This window comes from Poecile atricapillus, chromosome 23, assembly GCF_030490865.1.
Source record: "Poecile atricapillus isolate bPoeAtr1 chromosome 23, bPoeAtr1.hap1, whole genome shotgun sequence".
Lineage (NCBI taxonomy): Eukaryota > Metazoa > Chordata > Aves > Passeriformes > Paridae > Poecile > Poecile atricapillus.
Window position 1 is genome coordinate 4,779,693 of NC_081271.1, and position 24,941 is coordinate 4,804,633.

Below are 24,941 nucleotides of genomic sequence, written 5' to 3' on the forward strand. Positions count from 1 at the left end.
GCGGTCACGTGCGCGCTCGCCCGCTCGGGGCTCGGCTGGCTCGGCCTGTGCGGGCTCTCGGGGCCCGGAGCGGCGGCGGGAGCGCGGCGGGGCCGGGGGCGCTCGGGCCCGGGGCGGTGGCGGGACGGGGCGGGGGGAGCCCGGCCGGGCCGTGAGGGCGCGGCGGAGCCTGGCGGCGGCGGCAGAGCGGCCTGGGGGCTCCCCCCGGCGAGCGCGGGCCGAGCGGGCCGGGCCGGCGGCCGTGGCGGGGCTATGATGAGCCCGCTGCGGGGCTCCGCACCCCCGCGTGTCCCCCAGGCAGGTCCGGCCCGCGGCTGAGAACCCCCCACCGGCGGTGAGTGCGGGCTGCGGGGTCCGGCGGGGCGGGCAGGCCCGGGCCCGCCCCTTCCCCCGCGCTGGGGTTGCGCTGGGCCGGGGAGGGCCCGGGGCGGCGGCGCGGCCGGGCCCGAGCCCCGGCAACGGCCCGGCCCGGCGGGCTCCGCTCCCGGCGTTCCGGGCCGCGCGGCGGGCGCTGCCCCGCGGGGTGGTTGGGCCTGCCGGGGTTGGGTTTCCCACCGCCTCTGTTTTTACAGTGCCTAGGAAACAGGCCTGGGGACGGGATCGTGATTTTCGCGGCATCTTCCCACTTCCTGCGCTCCCCCGATTTTCTGTATTGTTTTCCTCGGTACCGGGTTTTTTTTTAGCCTGGAGGAAAGGCGGCTCGGGAGTGACCTTATCACTCTCTGCAACTCCCTCAAAGAAGGGTGTAGCCAGGTGGGGGTCGGGCTCCTCTCCCAGGTAGCGAACGGCAGGACAAGAGCACAGAGTGTTTATCTGCGCCGGGGGAGGTTTATGTTGGACAATAGGAGGAATTTCTTCACTGGTTAGACATTGGAACGGGTTGCTCAGGGAGGTGGTGGAGTCACCGTCCCTGTAGGTGTTTGAGCAACTGGACGTGGCGCTGAGTGCTCTGGTGTGGGTGACAGGGTGGTGTTTGGTCACTGGGTTGGACTCGATGATCTCAGAGGTCCTTTCCAGCCTAATTGACTCTGTGATTCCTGTCGTGTCCTCGGTCTCCTTTCGCCCTTAGAGGGCTGGATAAGGAGCTGTGTGCTTCTCAAATGCAGTAATCCCACTGCACAGCGTCGCTCGGCGATGCCCTTAGGAGCAGCAGTTACAGAGGTTCCCTTCCTCTGTGGTGGGCGTCACATGGTGCTCAGAAAAACAGTCGTCATTCTGGTTTTTGTGCACATAGAGAATCTTGTCTGTCACAACCTGCTGCCCCTAATGAGTTCTCTCCTTTCCTAGGTATGGCCTCACAGCTGCAGGTGTTCTCCCCTCCGTCAGTATCCTCGAGTGCCTTCTGCAGTGCCAAGAAACTGAAAGTGGAGCCGTCTGTCTGGGATGTTTCAGGACAGAGCAGTAGTGACAAGTATTATACCCACAGCAAAAACCTCCCAGCAGCTCAAGGGCAAGCCAGCTCCTCTCATCAGGTAGCCAATTTCAGCATCCCTGCCTACGACCAGAACCTCCTTCTCCCTGCTCCCTCCGTCGAGCACATCGTGGTCACTGCAGCCGACAGCACCGGCAGCAGCGCCACAGCATCCTTCCAGAGCAGCCAGACCCTCACGCACAGGAGCAACGTTTCTTTGCTGGAACCATACCAAAAATGTGGATTAAAAAGGAAAAGTGAAGAGGTTGACAGCAACGGTAGTGTGCAGATCATTGAGGAACATCCACCTCTCATGCTGCAAAACAGACCTGCGGTGGGTGCTGCGGCCACGACCACCACGGTCACCACAAAAAGCAGCAGCTCCAGTGGGGAGGGGGATTATCAACTGGTCCAGCATGAGATCCTGTGCTCTATGACCAACAGCTATGAGGTCTTGGAATTCCTGGGACGAGGGACGTTTGGGCAGGTGGCGAAATGTTGGAAACGTAGCACGAAGGAGATTGTAGCCATCAAAATCCTGAAGAACCACCCTTCCTACGCCCGGCAGGGCCAGATCGAGGTGAGCATCCTGTCTCGCCTGAGCAGTGAGAATGCTGATGAGTACAACTTCGTCCGCTCGTACGAGTGCTTTCAACACAAGAATCATACATGCCTTGTCTTTGAGATGCTGGAACAGAACTTATATGATTTCTTAAAGCAAAACAAGTTCAGTCCGTTGCCCTTGAAGTACATCCGGCCCATCCTGCAGCAAGTGGCTACTGCCTTGATGAAGCTGAAGAGCTTGGGTCTGATCCATGCTGATTTGAAGCCAGAGAACATCATGTTGGTGGATCCTGCACGCCAGCCCTACAGAGTGAAGGTGATAGACTTTGGGTCGGCCAGCCATGTGTCCAAGGCCGTGTGCTCCACGTACCTGCAGTCACGGTATTACAGGTAAGCACTGCCCCTGCTCACTGAACCAGGTCAGGCTGATCCTGCTGGGGGTTCGTTCTACAGACACTTAAGCTCTTCTGTCTAACCCCAGCTGAGGGGCAGCAGGAAATCGTCAGCTCTGCATGTTTCCTGGAGATTTCTTCTGAAAGTTGGATGTCTGCCTTGCAAGGGTGGCCTAATCTGCAGCCTAGTACCTTCCTTTTCCCCCCAGATCAGTGCACTAAGTTGATTCTACCCTGTCCACTGGCTTGTGACACTGGATGAAATAGGAAACTAGAGAAGCAGTATAGGAGTGTTAAGTAGTGCATTTGGGGTTATCTGCCATGATCTGAAACTGGTCCATTAACCTTGGAGATTTAGAAGGGAGAGAAGTCAAAGGGATGTCAATATCTCTTTGCTTTTGTTTCTTCTGATTCTTCATCTTTGTCTGAACCCCCTTGATGAGCACATGACTTCCTGTGTCAACCCTGGCTAAGTCATGCTTTCCTGAGATCTGCAGCTCCCTTAGAGCACTTAGGAGAAAGATCTCGGCTTCCCTTAACAATATGTAGAGATGTCTTCTACCCTACTCTTGCCCAAGAATTAAAAATAAATTATGGGCAGAGATGTTAAAACTCAGAGACTGTGCGCAAAACAAGCTGTGCTGTTTCTTTCAATTATTTCTCCAGCTTGGCTCTGTTAAGTGTGTATTTGAATTTAAGTAGCAGCAGACTTCAATAAATGGATGCAGAAAGAACTTCTGGCTTCAAAGGGCTGTGAAGAGTCTGTGCTGTGTTGTCAGGGTTGCTTTGGGTGGAATGTGAGCTCACTTGACGCAAAACTCAGAACTAGTATCTAGTCCTTCCAGCTGAGACCAGACAGGACTGAGACACTCCACCCCACCCTGTGTCTCTGCCCTGTTTGATGTCTTCCCTGGCTGCTCACTTCAGTTTTAAAGCCTGGCTTATTGTAGGCTTGCTCTGCTCATCCCTCATGCTCCCTGTGTGCTTGCTCCCTTTGTTTTTGTGTTGTTTTTCTTTTTAACTCTAACACCCAGTACCAGCTTTCCATGATATTCCTTTGACTTTTCTTAATCCATTGCTCATGATCTTTGCTCAGTTTGTTGGCACCAATCTTTCCAATTAAACTATTGATTGGTATGTTTTTTTTGTAGCACTGTTGTCCTGTGCCCCACAGCTCTGTAAAAATGCTCACTCTAAAATACATCATCAGTTTTGTTGTTATTGCATGGAAAGAGGTGACCACTGGTCAAGAATCTGCTCTGACTTGCCACACGTGTCAGCAAAGCAGTTTGGGGAGGCCCATGGTGGTTTTCAGTTTCTGGTATCTCAGAAAGCAGATTTAGCTGAGGAAAAGCAGTGAGGGTTGATAAGAATCTTCCAGGGGGTGCAGGGAGAGAAATTCCTACTCCATCTGTGTGTGGGGCACTGGACTCCCAGCCCCTTCCAGCTCCCTGGGGTGACTGACTCTGCCAGGAAGGCAAATAACCTGGGATTAGGTGGCGTTGGACTGTCTGCTTGGCTGGAGTAAAGAATGCTGTGATGTGGAAATCTAGTATTTAGTGATATGTAATTAGTCTAATGGTGATGATTACTAAAATCCATAATCTAGGAATTTGCGAAGATGGCGCAGAAACTAGCTTGTTGTGGGAGAACTGGATTGCTTTACCCATATTCATATTAAATTAGTGTTCAGATGAGTTCCAAGTTGGAATTTTTTTCAATGCTGTGTTTAATGAAAGATCATAGACCAATTCTTCATATGGTTCTCTGTCAGCCATTAAAAATAAACTTCTCTGTGCTCACTCTCTAGCTTTCAATCCCTATCACTGACGCTTAAGTAACCTCTGCTGTAGAGAACTCTAAACCAGCTACACTTGGGTACTGTAAGATGCATTTTCTGATTTATGTACCCTTGAGGAAAAAAATCTTCCTTTATTAATTTTGGTGATGCTGGAGGTCATGCTGCCCAGCAGCCCAGCTCGCTTAGGGTCTGGCTGTCCTGCTGGCAGTGACACCTTGCTCCATGTACAGCTCCAGCAGCATTGCCTCGTCGGGATGTCACACTGGGTTTGTCAGGACAGGTGTGCCACGCCTGAGTCAGGATCCCTTTTCCACAGACACTGCTGCTGCCTGACCCCACTCAGGAGGGGCAATTCTACTGCTCACACTTTAAAGAGTGAGTAGCAGTGCCCATGAAGAATTCTTTGGCTCTAAAGCCCATCATGGAGTAGGAGTAGATCAGCTCTCTGCAGGGAACAGTTTCTGTGGGAGCCCTAGGATGTTTTTGCAGTAATTCCTCGCCTGAAAACTCAGGTGAGTTTGCTTTTGTTCTTGGGGAGGATGAACAATGGAAGGACAGAATAAAAAACCCTTGGAATACTGATCTCCCTGCTGTACAGAGTGGGGTTTACTCATATCCTGTGTTATATGTGAGTGCAGCCATCCTGGGAGTTTTACTCAGCTCCCTGTCTCGGGGTGCTGCCTGTGGGCCAGTGTGGAGCACAAACTGTAGGACTGGACAATTTGTGCTATGAGAAGGTGGCCCTGAGCACTGAGGGAGCTGCAGAGTGCAGGAGTATCCATTTCTCACCTTTGCTTTGGGCTCCATGACCTACTTCTGTCCCAGCCATGCTGGCCTGGGGAGCAGCAGCGTCTGCTGCCAAGTCTAACTCTGCTAATCCAGCTCTGTGCTGGCCCTGCTGCTCCCTGCATTGCTGCACTTGCACAGGCTCTGTGTTCCTGCCATCCCAAAGCACAGGTGTAAACAGGGGGTGTTTGCAAATGCTGGGACAGAGTCTTGCAGTTTTCTGGGGATGCTGTGAGTCCTTTCTCTTCTGAGAATGCCTGAGTGTATTTGTCAGCTTTGGGAGGCAGTGCTTGGCAAGCATCTGTGCGAAGAGTGTTGTTGATTTTATTTCAAAGAGCTTAAGATGCTAAAATCACTTTAATCTCTGGCAGAGCAGCTATGGAAGTGACCTCTGCCTGCTGACCTGGTTCAGCTCACATCTCATAAGGCTGCTAAAAAGGAGATGAGAGAAATTCTGATTTCCCAGCTCTGTCCTGCAATCAGAATGAAATCAGGTGGCTCATGAGACGTTCATTTAGTTGCAAGGAATAGAATACCAGACTTCAACTTGCTGTCATCATGGTACTGAGATTTAGGAATGTGCGAGTCTATTCCATCCTGGAGTTAAAGTCCAGCAAACTGCCACAAATCTCTATTTCCACTGGAATTGGAGGGGGGGTTTTAACACACAAGAGAAGAATTAGCGTGCTCTGCATATTCCACAAGCCATCTATATTTTAGTTTGTTTGCCAGTCCAAATGTAGCATTCCTTATATGACAGGTCTGGGTCCTTTCTGATTTGGAAATTCCTGCATCAGGATAATCAAGAGGGGCAGTACAGTTTGCTGATGATGTCTCATAAAGTAATGGCAAGGGAAGGCTCCTGTGTAAACATATGAATTGTATTTTTTCTACTTGTGAAGAAGGAGATTCCTCTGGTTTGCACCTCTTAGCCTGTAGAAATTTGTATCTATTCTAACATATTTCCTTAAAATATAAATGTTAGCAGGACAGTCAACATTCAAATATCAGCTATTGCTGATATGATATATTATATATGATACATATCATATATATTATATCTATATCTATATCTATTTTATTTTCATGTGTGAGAAACTTCTCCAAAGTCAACAACTGCCAGGAGCAGCCAAACAAGAAGGTAGAAAGAGACCAGTGTTGAGTAGAGAGTGTCATTGTGTCTTAGCTTGAATGAGCTATTATTCTGATTACTGAAAATGTATCATGGCTCTGATTTTGGGGGCTCAGACATCATAAAATCTAGATAATAAAGAATAAAAGTGACCTCACTGCAACAGGCAGCTGGGTCAGCTGTTTATCATTTTTATAAAATCCCAGACTGGTTTGGGTTTGGAAGGGAGCTTAGAGCTCATCTCATCCTACCCCTGCCATGGGCAGGGACACCTTCCACTATCCCAGGTTGCTCCAACCTCAGTCCTTTTCTAATCTTGTGCTTTCTCAGGAGCTCTGCGCCTGAGCAGCTGGGCTGAGTGCCTTTGTTTTGGAGACACCTGTGTAGACAGCTAAAACAAAAGGTGTATCTGTGTCACCACAGCACAAAGGGTGATTAATTGGGAGTCACTTCTTGCCATGGACAAACAGTTGGGACGTTGAGCAGTCGAGGAGGGTGGGTGTCAAATTTACTGACACCTGTACATTACCAAGCCCTGGTTTTTAGAATTCTGTAGAGGGATCAGAGCTGGTTTCAGAGCCTTTTTTGAAATATCCATAGTGTAACACCAGAAATGCCACACAAGCCCTGGGGCATGACCAGGAAATGGATAGCCTGGAGTTTAGAGCTTTTCTGTCTTCCTTTGCTCTCGTGTTAGTTATGCATGATGAAGGTCAAGGCTTTTGTGTTTCCTGTACTTTCCAGAGTAAATTCCCACACCAGCTCACATGCGGTTTGCAGCACCTGGGGTTTTGTGGTCTAGGCAAATGTAGGACCAGAATTTCTCCTGTCAGATCGGCCTCAGTTTGTTTCAGAACTCTGTGTAGGTGAAGAGCTGTACTAAAACATCCTTCTGTGTTATGAGTCAGCTCCAGACAGAAATCTCCCTGAAATTCCATCCTGTTAGAGAAGCAAACCCTGCTTGGAGTGTGAGTTTTTTTTATCACTTCCCCATGAAGGCTGGGCCAGACAGGTACATTTTGCATTAGGTGTGGTTGAGTGCACAGAAACCTGAAACACGACCTCCAGCTGGGCTCTCTGCATCCATTTTCAACTCGAAACTCTCTGAGCAAACCCTGCATAAAAACGTGCTGATAGAAACCCAGCAGCTCTCTGAGGAGCTCCTTTTCCTGGCTCTGCAGGTGCTCTTCTTTCCCACATGAAGCAGGCAAGCCTCCTGCAGCTGCCTAGGGTCTCAAGACCTTCTAGAAAAGTCTCAGTTTGCTAGAGCTTTTCCTCCCAATTCTGTTAGGATGGGCTGGACTAAATGATCTTGAAGATCTCACCATAATTCTGTGATGCTGTGTGCTGTCTCAGGGACATCTCACATGCTGTCAAGTGTAATTAAACTGATTACTCACAGAGTAACTTAATGCAACTGTGATATAAAGGCCTCCTAGGAGCTGGGGGACACCGTGGCAAGAAAATAATCCACCTAAGTGATTAAAAGGTTGGGATCCATTAGGCCACCCAAGGAAAGAACTTCTGCTTTGAAGTGAATAATTTATAGTCACACAGATTTACTTGTTCATGGAGGGGCTTTACCCAGAGTGGTTTACAGGGAAGAAATGCAGCTTTCAGAGTAAATGATTTGACTTTGGCCTTTTCTCTCCTTTTCCCTTTCCAGAGCTCCTGAAATCATCCTGGGTTTGCCGTTCTGTGAAGCCATTGATATGTGGTCACTGGGCTGTGTCATAGCTGAGCTGTTTCTGGGCTGGCCTCTGTATCCGGGAGCATCTGAGTATGACCAGGTGAGAGCACGTGGGGGATGTGGGATCTTCACATGAAACCAAATTTTCTGCCTTCAAACCCTCCTGAACCCCTCATGTCCTGCATCAGTTTTCATCAGTGCACATTGCTGCTGTCTGAGCTTATTTTCTCTCTGTGATATTCCCATTGTCTCTGGGCAGGGAGCACAGAGTTCTGTGTGTTTTCACTTGAGCTGAGTGTATCCTGTCCAAAAAAAAAGGGGCCAATTTGCAGTTAACCCCTGGTTTCCAAACCCAAAAGCTGTTGAAACAGCTTCCTGCCAAAGCAGAAGCGAGGTGTGTGTTTCCTGGTGTGAAGCACCCTCTGTAATTTCACCATGAGGGCAGTTTTTCCATGTGGGGACAGAGCAAGCCTATCATTCCTGCCCTGTTAATACCTACAGCAACCCTCAGTTTTTATGCAAAGTGTGAGCCTCAAGCTGTCTTTGGAATCCAAGGGCAAGACTCTGAGAGGCATCTTGAACTAATTAGTCCTGTCTGTGGACTTGGCATTATTACCTGGCCTAGTCAGTGCCTATAAAAGGACAAAAAGTCTGTGAGAGGGGTTTTTTTCAGAGTAGCTTTTCCACTGGGGTTTTTGTGGTGGGATCTTGTTGCAGTGCTTAGTATGGTTTTCCTTATGTGATAAAATACATGAAAACTTACTAAGTTTGAAAACTTACTTGTCATGTGTCTTCCCAGTGCTATAAATTTCCAAAGGAAACACAGTTGTACCTTAATTAACAGAATGAGTTAGAAAGTAGCTGAGGTAGGGCCTGGTGGTTTCCTTGTGCACTGGGTTTTGTGTAATTCTGAGAACCTTATCTGCTCATTCAGGTGGCTGGGGAGGAGCTGCTTTTTCCATTGCTTAATGACAGGATTCTGCAGCCCTCTGTGAGGTGTGACTTCATGGGGTTCATTTTGATGTCTGAATTTCCCTTGAAGACTGGGGATGACTTGGCTTTCATGTTTACTGAGATCCTGCAGCAGAAAGTGGAAGTTGAGGTGGAACATGTGAGAGGACATCTCCAAGAATAAGTTCATGGGCTGGGATGGGATTTACAGATATTTTTTTAAACACTGTAAAGCAAAAGTTATGTCCTGTAACAGTAGAACTGCTACCTGAACTACTGTATAGGTACAAGAAATATTCACGTGCAGACACTTGGATCCACCTTGGCTTAATTGAAAAGTGAGCCCATAAATTCAGGTGATCACAAGATGTGACAGTGCCCTGTTTTGGCACAGTGGCATAGCAGGAGTTTGGCAAATAAGAAATGCTAAGGATCTGTAATTGATGTTTTGATCAAGGCACAGTTACCTTAATACTGTGGAGTTTTTAATAAATTTGCTATTTTCTTTCCTTTTGAGCATACCTTTTTATTTGTTATCTCTTTACCAGTGTCTTATCAATACCATCACAAGGATTCAGGTGCATCTTCCAAAATTCTGAGCCATGTAAAAATGTAAATTTTTAACATGTAAATTTTTAACATGTAAAAATTAGTATATTAAATGTGTTTGAGGATGTTTGGTCTTGGTTTTCTGGTCAGTGAGAGCTTTGCCATGACGTTATTCTGAAGTTTTGTGCCTAGTGTATTGTGTAGGCACGCACAGCAGTGTTGCTTGGATAATTATGCCTTTAATTATTTATACATACATGATAAATTTTGCAGTATTTTTCCCTCAAAATATGTATTTCTTACACTGTTTAATGTCTTAAAAGCCTACAGTCTGCTTACATACACATTAGCAAAAAATATTTCCTTAAAATAAGAAAGATGCATTTAAAACCTGAAATTTTTGTGTGATTGCAAAAGTGGCTTTATAAGTACTTGAGATGGTCCCTTTAATTTTGCAGTTTTGCATATCTGGACAGTCTTTCTCTACAGGTAATTTTCTATTAGCTATGAACAAACCTGGCTGTTAATTAACTCATTAGCTGTGAATTCTTTATGGTGGGAGTCCTCACTCTTGCAATTTTCTTTCCTAGATTCGTTATATTTCACAAACTCAAGGCCTTCCAGCGGAATATCTTCTCAGTGCAGGAACGAAAACAAGCAGGTTTTTTAACAGAGATCCAAATTTGGGATACCCACTGTGGAGGCTCAAGGTTTGTCTGTCTCTTCCAACCCCAATTCTCATTTGTTCATTGAGGGCTTGATCAAAATTCCCACCCAGTTTTGGCGTGCTGTGAAAACGTTGTGAGTGAGGATTGGCTTTGAAACGTGGCTGATTTGGGGTCTGTGAATTGCAGGAGCTGTACAGAACTCCCGGTGCTGCTCTGCCAAAAGCAGCAGTGCATGATAGCACCAGCAAAGAGTGGGTGTTCCATCATTGAGATAATGGGTGCTTATTGTGGGCTGCTCATTCTCAGGGAAGTGTGTCATCTTGTTGTCATCTCCTGACAATCCAACCAGTAAAATATGGAGTATTTTGTTTAACAGGAATCTGGTTATGGGTTGGCAGAGGACAGGAAAGAATGGGATGTAGGCCTGATTTACCTTTAAAGCTGAGCAGCAAAAAGAAGGGAATTTTGCCTTTCTGCTTTGTAGAAGAGGGATTTAAAATATTTATAGCCTCTTCTCTTCCTAAATCAGAAACCTTCAGTTCTTTTGGCTAATGCACTACCCAAGGAAGCCTTGAAATGAAGTCATCCTGTTTTTAATTCAGCTTTGCAATAAATGATCTTTCCAGCTGAGGGAATGGGATCCCAGGGCTCTTTGGATTTGACCTGCTGGTGTGTGGTATGCCTGAAAGCAGTGAATGATCATCTACCTCAAAAATTTCTTGCTGCTTTTTCCTTATCAATATGCAATATCTGTGTTTATACTAATGTGGTTTTTTTATAGACCCCAGAAGAACATGAGTTGGAAACTGGAATAAAATCAAAAGAAGCTCGGAAATATATATTCAACTGTTTGGATGATATGGCGCAGGTGCGTGGGCATCTTAGGACACAGATAACTCATTAATTTTTCATAAATTTAATTCAGTAACTAATTTTTGGGGGGATCTCTAAAAATGAGGAGTAGCCAGTCATCTTTCACTGGCAGTTCAGAGCACTGATGGAGGTTTACCATAGTGCCAATTTGCATCAGAAATCAGTAGATTAAAAACAGTCAAAATGTTAATTATGAAGCTGTTTGAAATGTTTTGAGTTTTCTTATGCCTCAGTGTGTTAGACAGGAGTGTGCCCAGGCTGTTCCCAGCATAGTAGAGCAGTAGGAGAGCTGAGCCCCTTCAAATGCATTTGTAGGGTTAAACCTCTTATTAGACTTTGGAAACAATGACAAGAACTACAGATCATTCTTACTGTCATTCTCTCTTTAGAGGTAAAATGAAGGAATATCTGAGTGGTTTTACTATCATGAGGCCTTAAATCTGATATATCAATTTTCTATCACTCTTGTAGCTGTTACCATCAGGTTACATCTGTGCAGAGAAGGTGGAATCGTTCTGGCTTGCCAGCCCCATATAGATTCCCCCAGAACATGAAGGGATTTTGCCAGTGAGTGGAGAATGAAGCCTGGTTGATACCTTTGAATAAACCCAACCCCCTGTTGAGAATTCCACGTGGAAGTTTGACTTTCTCTCCTAGAATGAGCAAGGGAAGGGCGGTGTTTTAACACTGTAATACCTGAAATCAGTCTGGCTAAGAGACAGTAATGCTTAATAAATATTTCTGTGTGATGTGAAGTTACTGAATTGTTAGGCAGCAATTAATTTGATGCTTGTATGAACTTCTCCCATTTGATTTTCTAGGTGAATATGTCTACAGACTTAGAAGGTACCGACATGTTGGCAGAGAAGGCTGACCGAAGGGAATACATTGATTTGTTGAAGAAAATGTTGACAATTGATGCAGATAAGAGAATTACTCCACTGAAGACTTTGAACCATTCGTTTGTTACTATGGCACATCTGCTGGACTTCCCCCACAGTAACCAGTAAGCTCCCTTGGATGGGTTGTTTTGTTTCAGGATTTGCTGGAATCACAGAGCAGCACTTCCCAGCTTTCTGTCAGTGCTGTTTTGTGTAGTTCCTGGCTGATCTGAAAATACCAATGGCATGTGTAAGGAATGGAATGTTCATAAGCTTCCTTTTCATGTTTTAGGACATTCTTTGTTGATTTAAAAGAACCTAAACCTAAAGCACGTGTATAAAGTTGGGAATCTGTCACATCTGTGTCCTGTTTTTACAAATCTGATGTCTTCCTTCTGTCATTCTGTTCCAGTGTGAAATCTTGCTTTCAGAACATGGAAATCTGCAAGAGAAGAGTGAACATGTATGATACAGTGAATCAGATCAAGAGCCCTTTCACCACTCACGTTGCTCCTAACACAAGCACAAACCTGACAATGAGCTTTAACAACCAGCTCAACACAGTACATAACCAGGTATAGCATCTTTCACCTGTTTTATCCTAATCAAAGACATGGAGTAGGCTGATTTGGTGCCATCAGGCCAAAATTTAAACTACTGTCCAAAATTCATAGTCTTGTCTCAAAGTAATTTTCCAAAACTCAGGCCAAGGAGCCTCTTTACTTCATATATTGAAAATTTGTCAGTTCAACAGCAAGTAAATTGGGTGCAGTTCATGTGTTTTTGTTCTGTGTTGTCTTAAGCCTTTTACCTCAAGCATTTTCCAGGTGCTTTCCTCCTAGTTTAATATTGATGGTTCCTGTTGTTTGTTTTATAATGAAGAGAGATAAGATTACAAGAGATAAATGATTTTTTTGTTTATTTTTCTAGGCCAGTGTGTTGGCTTCCAATTCCACTGCTGCTGCTACTCTTTCCCTGGCCAACTCGGATGTCTCCCTGCTCAACTACCAGTCTGCCCTGTACCCATCCTCTGCAGCCCCAGTGGCAGGAGTGGCTCAGCAGAGCGTTTCCTTGCAGCCTGGAACCACCCAGATCTGCACACAGACAGACCCCTTCCAGCAAACCTTCATTGTTTGTCCCCCTGCTTTTCAAAGTAAGCCAAGAACCCTTTGTGTGATGCTGTGGTTTCAGTCAGTTAAGGCAGGAGAAATTCTGATTTGTACTAAACTGAGATAACCCTGGCTTGAGCAGAGCTTTCTGTGGGTGTCACACAGGGTTCTTGTATCAGATGGAAGTGCAGAACCAGGTCAGACATGTGCAGGCAGCTTGATTCCCTTCCAGATCGTGCTGAAACAGGTGACAGGATCTTGCCTGCCTGGCTTGCAGGTTCCAGCTGGTTGCTCAACCAGTTTTTCCCCCCAAACTGAACACAGCAGCATTCCACAGAAAGCAAGGAGCAGAGGAACCAGACCTGCCTAAAAATCACTGTGTCTTGCTGTGTTTTCTCAAGAGCAAATATCTGGTGTTTGAGCCTCAGTTCACAACCCTGGTGCAGGTTTTTGCTGCCAGCAGATTCTCACAGGTTGTAGGTCAGTGAGCTTAGCACAGGCAGAGCTCTGTTCACGCCTCTGTTCGTCCTCAGGGTTCTGTAGTTACGCTGATACCTGGACAGTCTGAAGGGTTATTTGTGATAATGTTATTTGTGACTTGGGAACTGATGGTGTAATTCTTGAACTTTAAACTTGTCTTAAGCAACTTGGAACAGCATTACTGTTCCTGCAAACCAGGCTCCACAGAGCCAGGCTGGTGAGGGCTGGCTGTCCATCATGGATCCCAGGATGCAGAAGTATTTCCTCCAGCTGGTGTTTTACTGGGATTTTGTCAAAGCTTTTTTTATCCCTTAATCCGATCCTATCCTCTGCCCTTACCTAGTAGGAATTTGATTTTTGGAAACAAATGAAAGAATAATAAGGCAGCTCAGTGATGTGTCTTGTCCTCCACAGCTGGACTTCAGGCAACTACAAAGCATTCTGGGTTCCCAGTCAGGATGGAAAATGCTGTCCCAATTGTGCCACAAGCACCTGCAGCACAGCCATTGCAGATCCAGTCTGGAGTTCTCACACAGGTAAAAAAACCATCCCAAACCCCTCATAGGCTTAACTGCAATTCCACCATCCAGGAGAACCCGCCTGAGTGCAGGGGGTTCTCAGGACACTCTGGAAGGTTAAATGCAGGTCACTTCTAAGACAGTATTTTCTTGTTTTGTTTTGTTTTTCTGGAATATTTAAAGTCTGAGCTAATTTATATCATGTACCTCCCTGGTTTTAGGAGTTTGATTTAATAATGGGAATAAATATGTGGTTTTCAGCTGCTAAAAACAGGCTGTATTTTTCAGGCATGGACACTGCCTTACAGGCAGTGCTGGTCATTTTTGCCTACACTTTAAAAACGTGGCAGGAGAAATCATTGCTGTGGGAAGTGAGATCCCAGTAAATAGAGGTGACAACAAAGATTACTCATGCTAAAATTTCATCTTTAAATCAACAAAATTATTTCTGAAGCCTTCTCACCTAGTTATATTCGTAGTGTGAATTAATGTGTAGCAATGACATATCTATGTTTGCAGTTTAAGCAACATGCAATACCAAAATTTGCAAATCATTCTAAAAATGATGTTATAAATATTAGTGATGTGTCATAAATTAAAACCATTTTAATTTCCATAACGTAATCCTTTAATATACAATAAGTTCCTGGTGATTCACAAGTTTTATTCACTGAAAATTTGTAGTTGCCTTTATAATTAAGTGCATTTTTATTTATTTGCATAGTTTTAGTTTCTGCTGGCATTAACATGTACTCTGTTAATTTTACTCTTCAGGCAGTATATTGCACTTACTGACCTTCTTGTAGAGGAGTAATTTTTAGTTTGTTCAGTCCAAATATTTCTGTATTGCTGGTTTCTTTAGCATTAATGATACAGGTCACAGTATCCAAAAAGCAGAATCCACTTGAAGGCCCACCTGAATCCAAGAGTGCACATTGCACACTAAGAATATAATTTTAATTAGACATTTGATGGACTAATACATGTCTGGGTGGTTTCATCACAGATAATTTTGCTCTTCATGACACCAAAGATCTGCTGTGCCTTCCATGAAATCCCATAGTTTACCTTTCCTCAAGAGTTCCGTGTGTGGATTTGAAGGTCTGACAGCAAGTGCAGGGAGCTGCCTGGGATGCAGTTTGTGCCATGGCTAGTGCAGCATGGCTGTCACTTGCTCTCTGGGACCCAGTAGAGTGCCAGTAGCTGAACTCACTTTGACTTTTGAACTGTGTCATCAGAGAGAGATCCCATCCCCAGATTTTTCCCCAACTTGTTTTGACTTTTGAACTGTGTCACTGGACTGGAGATTCCCAGTTCCTCGTGCTCTCCTCAGGGCCGTGAAGGTGCCTGTGGAGGAGCTGCAGGGTCTGGGTGTTGGTGTTGGTGTCGGTGCGTCCCTTCCCTCCCGCGCCGCAGAGCGCCGGTGCGGTGCCCAATGCACTGACCTGCACTTACCTGCCTCAGCTCTGTGTTTCACTCACTGCCTGATCTACATTTCAGGGAAGCTGTACACCACTAATGGTAGCAACTCTTCATCCTCAAGTAGCCACCATCACGCCGCAGTATGCGGTGCCCTTTACCCTGAACTGCGCAGCCGGCCGGCCGGCGCTGGTCGAACAGACGGCTGCAGTACTGGTAATTGCCTCCCTTGATTGTGTTCACTAACTGAGTTTTTGTTTTAACTTAGACTTGCAGAGGGCATGGAAGCATGTGCCATCTTGTGGCTGTGTTCTTGCTACATCTTAATGTCTTGTTGTTTTCCTCCCCAACATTGCTGAAGCACTGTCTGACTCTGACGTTTAGTGTGGCTCTGTAAAGAATCCAGATCCATTGACTATTACCTTTGCTAGCCTAGTACTGAAAGCTCTTCTAAACTAGACCCTAGAAGAGTTGTAATCGTTCTTGTTCTTCACTTACTCTCCTATCTTTGCCTTTTGATTGTGGAATTCAAAGGAATCAGTCTTTAGCTTGACTCTGCTACAGGTACCTGGATGGCCAGAATTTGACCTACTTGGCAAGTTAGCTCCATATTTTGTTTGCAACATGTGTAAAGCTGCTTTGTATGGAGAAATGTTTCAGATCATTAAGCACAGGCTAAAATCCCTAATGACAGCAAATCCTTTAATGTATTCCTCTAGCAGTTGATTTCTCTTAACCTCTGTTGAACATTGACAATGATTTTCTGGCCTTTTGTTATTTATAGCCAATCGCACGTAGCTTGCTTCATCCAGATAAAGATTCTGTTCCTCACAGATACTTTCAGTTGATATGTATTTCTTGGTTGAAATTAAAGGTGAGCTCTAGTATCCAAAGTGGTAATAGCTAGGTTTTAGGTCATTTGGAACAATTTGAAAAAAGGATGGGGGAAGGGAATGGACACACCTTTAAGAAGTGTATGTTTGCAAAATTGTCCTTTTTTGTATTCTGGCACCTGCATCAGAACAACTTTGCAAGTGCCACAAAGAAGTCATTGTAAAACTCCAGAATCAGATCAGTGAAGCTTATGAAAACATTGCAGTGCACTGAAGTGCTGGTATCCTCACATGTCCTTCAAAGCACATTCCATTGTGTGAACCATGTTGTTTCTTGTGGCTTTAAAGTGGTAGTTTGAATGTCATTTTCTTCCAAGAGGGAGGCCTCTGCTGAAGTGGAATTTCCTCGAGTCATACCTGTCCTGAAATTTAAACCCATTCATTTGAGTTCTTGTGAGCCAAGTGAGCTGTTCCCTGGTTCTGGGGATGGGAAGGCAGGAGAGTGGGGTTCTCCCGATCACAGCTCTGAGCTAAACAGACCCAGGGGTGCTTCTTCTTTCCTCCTGTTGAATTTTGATTGCTGAAAGGCTGCAATCTGGGCTCCAAAAACAGCAAGGGGTGACTGTAGCAGAGCTTGGGACACAAGTGAGTTGTTAGCGATGTTTTCCAAACTGTCTTTGGGCTTTGATTCAACAGGCAAATTCTGTTCTGCTGTGTGTGTGCAGTGGACCTGAGGTTCAGCTCCCTGTACAGCAGGGGAGATCAGAGCTGGCTGTCTCCAGACTCTGAGCTTGCATTCTGAGTTTCTCTGGAGGACTTGACTAGTTCTGTTTGGATTCTGGGAGCCTTTGGCGTGAATTTGCTCACCTTTAGTGCTTCCAACACTTCTCCCTTGCTGCTTCCCCTGAGTTTGCATTAGCCATTTGCTAAGCTTTGCATATTTTTGTCCTTCCTCTGTCAAAACAGTTCGTCGCTTGGAAGGCCCGATTTCTGCCTCTCATTGGGAATTTATATCTTGCTGTATTAAACTCTCTGCTTTGTCTTGTGCAGGTGTTGGCTTTTGGAAAGACGCATGGTGTGACTTTTAACATATTTCTCTTTTTATTTATTTATTTTTTCAATGTTATTGTTGTTATTATTGTTATTATTCCGCTTATGTTGGCAGAGGTTTTAGCAGCTCTCTGCTTTGAAGGCTTCTTGTTCGGAACTGGTATTCATACTAGGTGGATCTGTTACTTGCAAAGATATTGAATTTAAAACAGCATGTTTTTCAGTTTAAGCTGCAGGAGAGAAAGCCATATATTATCAAAAAAATGAAAATATTACACTATCAGATTTATTTGGACAGGAACATTGATAATATTAATGAATTGAACCTGCGTTCATATAACTAAATTATCTCTCAGTGTGGCTTTTCTTAAATGCTTCAGTTGAGGTGGGTGAATTTCCACAATAATAACACCATCTCAGCTCTCTCAACATGAGCCCTGCAAGGCAGAAAAGCAGAAAGGACCAAATTGGTTTAATATTTTGGGAGTTTTCAGTAGAAGAGTGGTGTAAGTTTATGTTCAGAAACGGTCCCGAGCAGTTCTGCTGCACCTGGCAGTGCAATACCTGGCTGCACATGCAGCACGATATAAACATTGTTTTCTCCTGGTGACAGCAGTGATAAAAGAGATCTGCAAAATGTTGGGCAAGTTCATTCCTCTGGTTTTCTTGTTCTTGAGAAAATATGCATGGATGAGCTGTATCTCTGCAAGCTAACAATCCACCACAGTGCATTTATTGCTTGGACAAATCTCTGCCTGCCCCTGCAGGAACTGAAGCCTAGTGAGCCTTGTGTCTGTGTTTGTTGTTTTGCAGCAGGCCTGGCCGGGGGGAACCCAGCAGATCCTGCTCCCTTCCACCTGGCAGCAGCTCCCAGGGGTTGCTTTGCACAACTCTGTCCAGCCAGCGGCCGTGATCCCAGAGACCATCGGCAGCAGCCAGCAGTTGGCTGACTGGAGGTAGGGATTGCAGGGCTCCAGCTCCCTGCCAAGTGGGAATACATCCATCACAGTGCCCACAATGTCTCCCTTCCCCTCAGGGGCTCGCTGCTGCTCATGGTTCCTGCAGTGTAGTCATGGGATTTGGGTCTCTTGTTTTTTTCTTTGCTCCAGGAATGCACATTCCCATGGAAATCAGTACAGCACTCTCATGCAACAGCCATCTCTGCTGACCAACCACGTGACATTGGCCACAGCACAGCCTCTGAATGTTGGGGTTGCTCATGTTGTGAGGCAGCAGCAGAGCAGCAATGTGCCAGCAAAGAAGAACAAGCAGCCAGCACCAAGCACAGCCAAGTAAGAATTCCATTGCTTCCTTTCCCAGTCCTAGAAAAGCCACAAGTTTGTTTGTGGAGGTTGCCTTTATGGTGTGAAAAACACATCTTCTGATCACAGAGGCATTTAGGGCATAATTTTATTGTGCTACAATTGCATTTAAAGATATCTTGGAGAAAACCTTTGTGCTGTAGTCGCCGATTTAAATTATATTTATTTCAGTGAGTGCACGGACATGATTGACCAAGTACTCTGCTGTCCTGGTCTGAGGGGTTTTACACTCCCAGGATGTTGGTGCCAAAGCAATGCGAGTGGCAGAATTTTTGAATGAGGGGTGGCAGTTTCTGGCAGTGTGGGTCAGTCCCATTCAGAGCATCCCTGAGTGCCTTTGGCTGTGTCTGTGGCACTTTGCTGTTTGTCTGCACTGAGGTTCTGTTCATGTATGTATGTTTATGCTTGTATGTTCCTAATGTTCTTTGTCCTGGAGCTGAATCCTGCTGTGCCTTTCCTGCAGGCCCAGCTCATCTCTGGAGCCTGTGCCCACCCAAGTGTACTCTCTGATTGGGAGCAGCCCCTTGCGCTCCACCTCCTCCTCCTCCAACGTGCTCGTCCCTGTGCAGGAGCAGCACCAGCCCATCGTGATCCCTGACACCCCCAGCCCCCCTGTCAGTGTCATCACCATCCGCAGCGACACTGATGAGGAGGAGGACAGCAAATACAAACCTGCCAGGTGGGATTTCATTTAGCCTGTGCTGGGCTCAGCTCACACATCAGGGAGAGTGGGGAACACTCTCAGAAGAGCTGCATAAGACACAATATTCCCCATCATATCCATGTGTTGTTGTGCCTGCAGTTAATCTGAGTTTTATCTGACAAGGAGGGAGGGTGTGAGATTCCAGAGGGAGATCTGTAATCTGGTGGGCAAAGTAGAATGTTTCCCATTTGCATTTTGTCTTTTTCTCCCCTGCAGTTTGGGTATGAAGCAGAGATCCAACGTCATCAGCTACGTCACTGTTAACGATTCCCCTGACTCAGACTCATCCCTGAGCAGCCCCTATGCCCCAGACCCCCTGACCTCGCTCAGGAGCACTGGGGGGGCCCTGGAGCTGCCCAGCAGAGCTGCTGCTGACAGCTCCAGCTCCCGCACCATCATCGTCCCACCCCTGAAAATGCAGCTCAACGACTGCGTTGTAGCCACCCAGGTTTCAGGTGGGTATCTCAGTGTGCTTTGCCAAGGCTCAGGTGCTCTCCTGTGCCTGTGTCACATTCATCTTCACAGATTTGGACTTTCCTCAATGGGTCTTTCTCAGCTGCTGTTCTGAAAGCATTGGTCTGTTTTCATAGTCAATGACAGACTTACCTTTCATTTACATTTGGCTGCATTTAGGAAGATCTGTAAACATTCCTGATGGTTTCTTAGTCACATTTGAAATCGTAATTAAAGCAAAGTCTCCGTGAGAGAAGCAGTCAGTTTGGTGCCCAGAGCTGGTTACCACCAGCATGGGAAGGGGGAGGACTAAGCTTGTGACATCTTCCAGGCATCCTGAGCAGCACCAGTAAGACCAAGCCAGTGGCCTCAGTGAGCGGGCAGTCATCAGGATGCTGCATCACACCCACGGGGTACCGCTCCCACCGCGTTGTCACCAACGGCGTGCAGCCCCTCAACCTCAGCCAGGTGAGCCTGCCCGCCTCTGCTGGCCTCGGGGATGCTTCAAAACTGCTTTAGAAACACGTGAGGCAGGGAGAAAGGCTGTCTTGCAAGAGGATCAGTTAGTTGGAAGCACTAATTCTTTGGAGCTGATCCTGTCCTGGGGTGGTGAAGGGTAGGACAGACTCTGTGGGGAGTACAGGGATGTTTCTCAAGGCAAAGGATTTGTTCCTGTACCAGAGAGCAGGAGAAGGAAGTGTGGTTGTGTCCATAGTCTCTCTCTGTGCTCTTTGTCACACCTGACTTGTAGCAGGTCCTTCTTGCCACTCAGGAGGGTGACACCAAGATCCAGCTGCTGAATTAGAGTAACTTTGAAGACACAATATAAGGAAGTTCTTCAGTTCTTTACCTTTCTCTAGACTTCACAGAGTTCCAAGCAGTAGCTTAAGACTGGACTTTATCTCTCAAATTAACAATTGGCACCTGACATCTTCGAATGCTTCCATTCAAAGATTGGTTTAGCTTCATTTTGTGTCAGGACTTTTGATCTCTGGGTCATACTGCAGCAGCCTCTCGGACGAGAGGGAGCATTGTTACCCCTGCAGTTCACTTCTGGCATGGGCACCAGACAGGATTTATGATGCTGAGACAGGGCAGGCCTGCTGCCACCCTCCCAACATGCAGAGGAGTGGATGTGTGAGGGGTTCTGGGTCAGATCTAGGATCTGCCTGCACCTGTCCAGCTGTGGTACCCCCTGAGTGTCAGAGCAAAAGTGTAGCATTTGTCATTGTGGAGGTGCTGTTACCTTCTCAGATCTGCGGGAGGGTATTACAAGGGAGGATCTGCAGGTATGTCAGGGGGAATGGAGCTGTCTATCAGGGGGCTCCGGCTGCTGCTTGTCCACCTGAGCACGACCACTAACCTCCTTTACTCTCTCCCCTTGCAGAACCAGCAAACCACAGTGCTGGCCTCCCAGGAGAGAAGTGGCAACGCTGTCCCACGCCGGCAGCAAGCTTACGTGGCCCCCCTCACGTCAACGATTTCTCAGGCTCCCTACACGTTCCAGCACAGCAGCCCAGTGCATCCTCACCTGGCAGCAGCCACGGCCAGCGCCCACCTGTCCAGCCAGCCCCACATGTACACTTATGCCCCCACCACTGCGGCCACGCTGGGCTCCACCACCTCCATCGCCCATCTGTTCTCCCCTCAGGGCTCATCTCGCCACACCACCTACGCTGCCCACCCCAGCACCCTGGTGCACCAGGTCCCTGTCAGCGTGGGGCCCAGCCTGCTGACCTCTGCCAACGTCCCCCCGGCCCAGTACCAACACCAGTTCGCTCCCCAGTCCTATATTGGTGCTTCCAGAGGATCTGCTATTTACACTGGATACCCGCTGAGCCCCACCAAGATCAACCAGTACTCCTACTTGTAGTTCCCATTGAAGCACTGTCCTGCGACGGGCCTGAGAGGCTGGAGAAGGATTTCAGGTGAACCTTTGCCTGGGAATGACTGCCTGGTTTGTGTTTCTCCCTGATCTGGTTGTATGTTGTTCCCAAATGTCTCTGGTGAGTTCAGTCACTAACTGAGCAGCATGTTTTGCTACCAGTACAAGGGTCACTAATTAAGTTTTTAAAATTTTACTTACTTTTTATAGATGCTTTTAAAAAATTCATGGTCACATTTATTTAAAATTGTTCTGTTGTGCTAATCAAAAGGGGTGTCAAATCAGTGTCTCAGAAGACAGATCCTGATGTCTTTTTTAACTTGTGTACTTAAACAAAAAGATTTGCAGATTCTATTTTAGTAGCTTGCACAAATCCATGTTGCCACTAAAAATGTAGTGCATGTTTATCTCATTGCGTTGCTGGGGCAGTTTTAAAATCAGATTTACTATTTTAACATCTGTTCTCCAATTCACTTGTCTTTAACAAATTGCTGGTTCTGCAAAAGCCATTACATCTCTCCATGTATGTTTCTGTCAAAGGTGTTTTGTTTACTCCTCTACTTTGTTTAAGGACTGGTAGAGGCAGCTGCCTTATGCCAGCAACACGATACATTCAGGAGTCCTGTAAACCCTGGAGTCTGCTTTGTTTCCTTGAAAATTCTCCATAACCCAGCTGAATTTTTGTTGTATTCATTGAAGAATTCTTATAAGTGGTTCAAACTGTATTCAGGATCTCACTGTGTGACAGAGCTCAGCAGCTCTGTCAGGGTGTTGTTGTCTCCAGTTGAGAATGAATAATGCAGCATTGCTCTAAAATTTGGTTTCTGCAGCTTATTAGATGCTGGCCCTATAATGGAGCTGGATTCCTTCACAGAAGCACAGGGCTTTGCTTTGTTCTGTTTTTCTTAATATTTTTGCCTCATGTGATTCATTTAGGAGGGAGATGAATTTGAAATACAATGAAACATCACTGTATTGATGTGTACAGCTTTTTATACTCCTGTGAGCGTATCCTCCTGGATATGTCAGCAGCTACTCTAAAGCGCTCTTAAATAAGACTTGTAAACAGTACGTGCATGTAGGAATTGCAAAAAAAAAAAAGAAAAACGAAGACAAAAAAAGAGAAAAAGAAAAAAGGAAAAAAAATGCAGATTTTAAAGTTTATTACTGAATTTAAAACTATTTTAGAAGTTTTGTATTGGTGGTGTTTTAATATTTTACAGAAAATGAAATATGTACATATTGATTAGAAAAATATAACAAGCAAAACTTCCTGCTAACCCCAAATGTTCTGTCTTTGTAATCAAAATGTGTAGTGATTATACTTGAACTCTGTACTTAGTGTTTGTCTAATTCTTAAACGTTCCTGGGGATGGAAGTGTTGTATCCTTTGTATTTAAACCAAAATGAATTGATTCATGTTGGAATGTATGTGATATAATGCAATGGTTAGAGCTCATCACTGTAGCACTGAGAGAGGAGTAGAGCTTCACGAGAGGAAAGGATACCTTGGATTTGTTTTGCACAGGTATGTGTGATGAAGAGTTGTTTGGTGTGTCCCCTTATTGTAGTGCCTTAAATGATGATGTAGTGTGACTAGAGTTTACAGTGAGCTTGCCTTATGAGGGACCAGCAAGCCCCCGTCGAACTGAAGCAATTCACCCACCCAGCTTTCCCCAGCCAGAGCAGCAGGATGGTGCAGAGCCCTCTCCCTGTCACCGCTCTCATCCCAGCTCCGTTCTTGTTCCCAGTGAAGCGATGTCCCCTTGAAGCTTTCCCTTGAAATGGCACATGTACTGTTAGTGTCTGTCAGTGCATTTCGAATAAGGTAGTGCTGGGAATGCATTGGAATGTTTAGTCTAATATTGCAGAAGTGATTAAATACGTGCAATCACTTTTATTAGGTTTAGTGTAGCGTTACCTTCCCCCACAGGAATAGCAGACGTGTCGTGTAAAATATTGCTAGCTTGGTGATAGAATATTTATACCAAAGAGAGCCTGCTGTAAAGCACATAATACCATTAAAAAGTTTTATTATGCTACTGCTAATGTGGAGTTGTTGGGAAGGTCTGTCAGCTGTAGCCCTAGTTAGTGTTCAGAGGAAATACTCACTTTGGATAATCAGTGCAGGTTTTGGACTACGCTTTGTTTTCTTGGGTCCCTTGTACTAGGAATTATTTCTTATCTAATACATAAAGTATCTTGTTCAAAAGGATGATGATATAAACTGGTTCGAGCGGTCGTGTTACTGCAGCAATAAGAGGTTTGGTAACCTTGAACCCCAGTTTATGTTCCGTCCCAGTGGGAGGGAGGCCAGTCCTGACCTGGCTGTGGGAAGAAATGCCCGAGCCATTTCTGCAAGCCACGTTCCTGCTAGAAGGAAGCCTGGCCTGAGGTGAATGGACTAGGGAGGGATGGAGGGCTGTGGAGCTGGACGGTAGCATTAGCCCACGTTGATGTTCAGTGTGTTTGTAGTCGGAGCACTTCTGTGAGCGTGCGGAGAACCAACCTTGCTGTGCCACATCGTTGCTGCAAACGATGCTCTTTGTTGCTGTAGGCACTTTCTTGCTTTTTTTGACATTGCTTGTGTTCAGCACTTGCCTTGAGATACCTCTTGGGTACAGAGTTGTGCCTTTCCACCAAAAGGCAAACCAAGCTCCAACTCCCTGTTTCACAAATAGGACTTCATGGAAAACACTTCACTAACAGGAAAAAAAAAAAAAAAAACCAAAATAAAAAGACCTCTAGCAAAATCTGCTAATAATTTTGAGAACTTGCCCACTTTCCCCTAAGAAAAGCAGCTTGAAATGTCCATTTAGAGACCTTGTAACACAATCCCAGTCAAATGTATTCCCAAAGCATGGTGTCATCTCCTCCACTGCCCGAGTTCCCTGAAGTGTTGGAACAGGGAGGATGAGATGGAAATTATGTAGGTAAAATCAAACATGCTCCATTTGGAACAAGCTGTCAAACCCCAAAATTCCTCTGTGATACACAGCAAACCCCACCCCAGCAGGGCCAGGGCCTCCCAGTCTGGCCCCAGTATATGATGCCAAATTTAGGTGTATTGTGTTCTGCTCTAAGGAGGTACATCCTTCTTCCCTTGCATATCCAGCCTCAAATTGGGTTCAAGAATTGACTCTCCTCATTGTCAGAGCCTGCTACACGTTTTTGGAGAGAAATCTATCTCTGGATAGGAATTGGCATCCTTTAGTTTTCTTTACAACTAGTTTGGGATTCACCTTTGGAATATTTGATAGCTGTGGTCCCAGCTAGGTTTGTCTGTGTGATTCTTGAGCTGTTCAATCAGTTTTCTCTTACCTGACCTGTATTTGCAGCTGTGATAGCCCCTGCAGAGGCAACTCCTGAGGCTTTCCTGCTTAGCACCTAATTGATGGGATGCAGTAATTTACCTCTGACTCAGCAATTTCTTTTAGTACATGAAACTAAATTGCTTCTAAATGACAGGAT

General features: G+C 45.8%; 1 protein-coding gene across 4 annotated transcripts; it reads left to right on the forward strand.

The window, feature by feature from the left end:
- Positions 1-84: 84 nt before the first annotated feature.
- Positions 85-24,209, forward strand: HIPK1 (homeodomain interacting protein kinase 1). Of its 4 annotated transcripts, none has more exons than XM_058855736.1 (16): positions 85-334; positions 1,288-2,365; positions 7,753-7,876; positions 9,867-9,986; positions 10,726-10,812; positions 11,639-11,823; positions 12,111-12,273; positions 12,629-12,851; positions 13,702-13,823; positions 15,306-15,440; positions 17,921-18,063; positions 18,217-18,399; positions 18,893-19,108; positions 19,349-19,587; positions 19,917-20,053; positions 20,973-24,209. In XM_058855736.1, exons 2-16 carry the CDS (start codon positions 1,290-1,292, stop codon positions 21,456-21,458), a joined length of 3,639 nt encoding a protein of 1,212 aa, XP_058711719.1. In that variant the 5' UTR covers positions 85-334; positions 1,288-1,289; the 3' UTR covers positions 21,459-24,209. The 4 variants fall into 4 exon arrangements, with proteins under 4 accessions (XP_058711719.1, XP_058711721.1, XP_058711722.1 ...); XM_058855738.1 differs by having other exon boundaries at positions 17,924-18,063; XM_058855737.1 differs by lacking the exon at positions 85-334 and adding an exon at positions 678-777.
- The last annotated feature ends 732 nt before the right edge of the window (positions 24,210-24,941 follow it).

Bases quoted from the DNA above. Each gene is read 5' to 3' on its own strand.
- HIPK1 (XM_058855736.1), top strand. From the start codon at position 1,290: ATGGCCTCACAGCTGCAGGTGTTCTCCCCTCCGTCAGTATCCTCGAGT. The intron at 9,987-10,725 runs GTTTGTCTGTCT...GTTTTTTTATAG, and splicing joins ACCCACTGTGGAGGCTCAAG to ACCCCAGAAGAACATGAGTT. The intron at 18,064-18,216 runs GTAGGGATTGCA...TCTTTGCTCCAG, and splicing joins CAGCAGTTGGCTGACTGGAG to GAATGCACATTCCCATGGAA.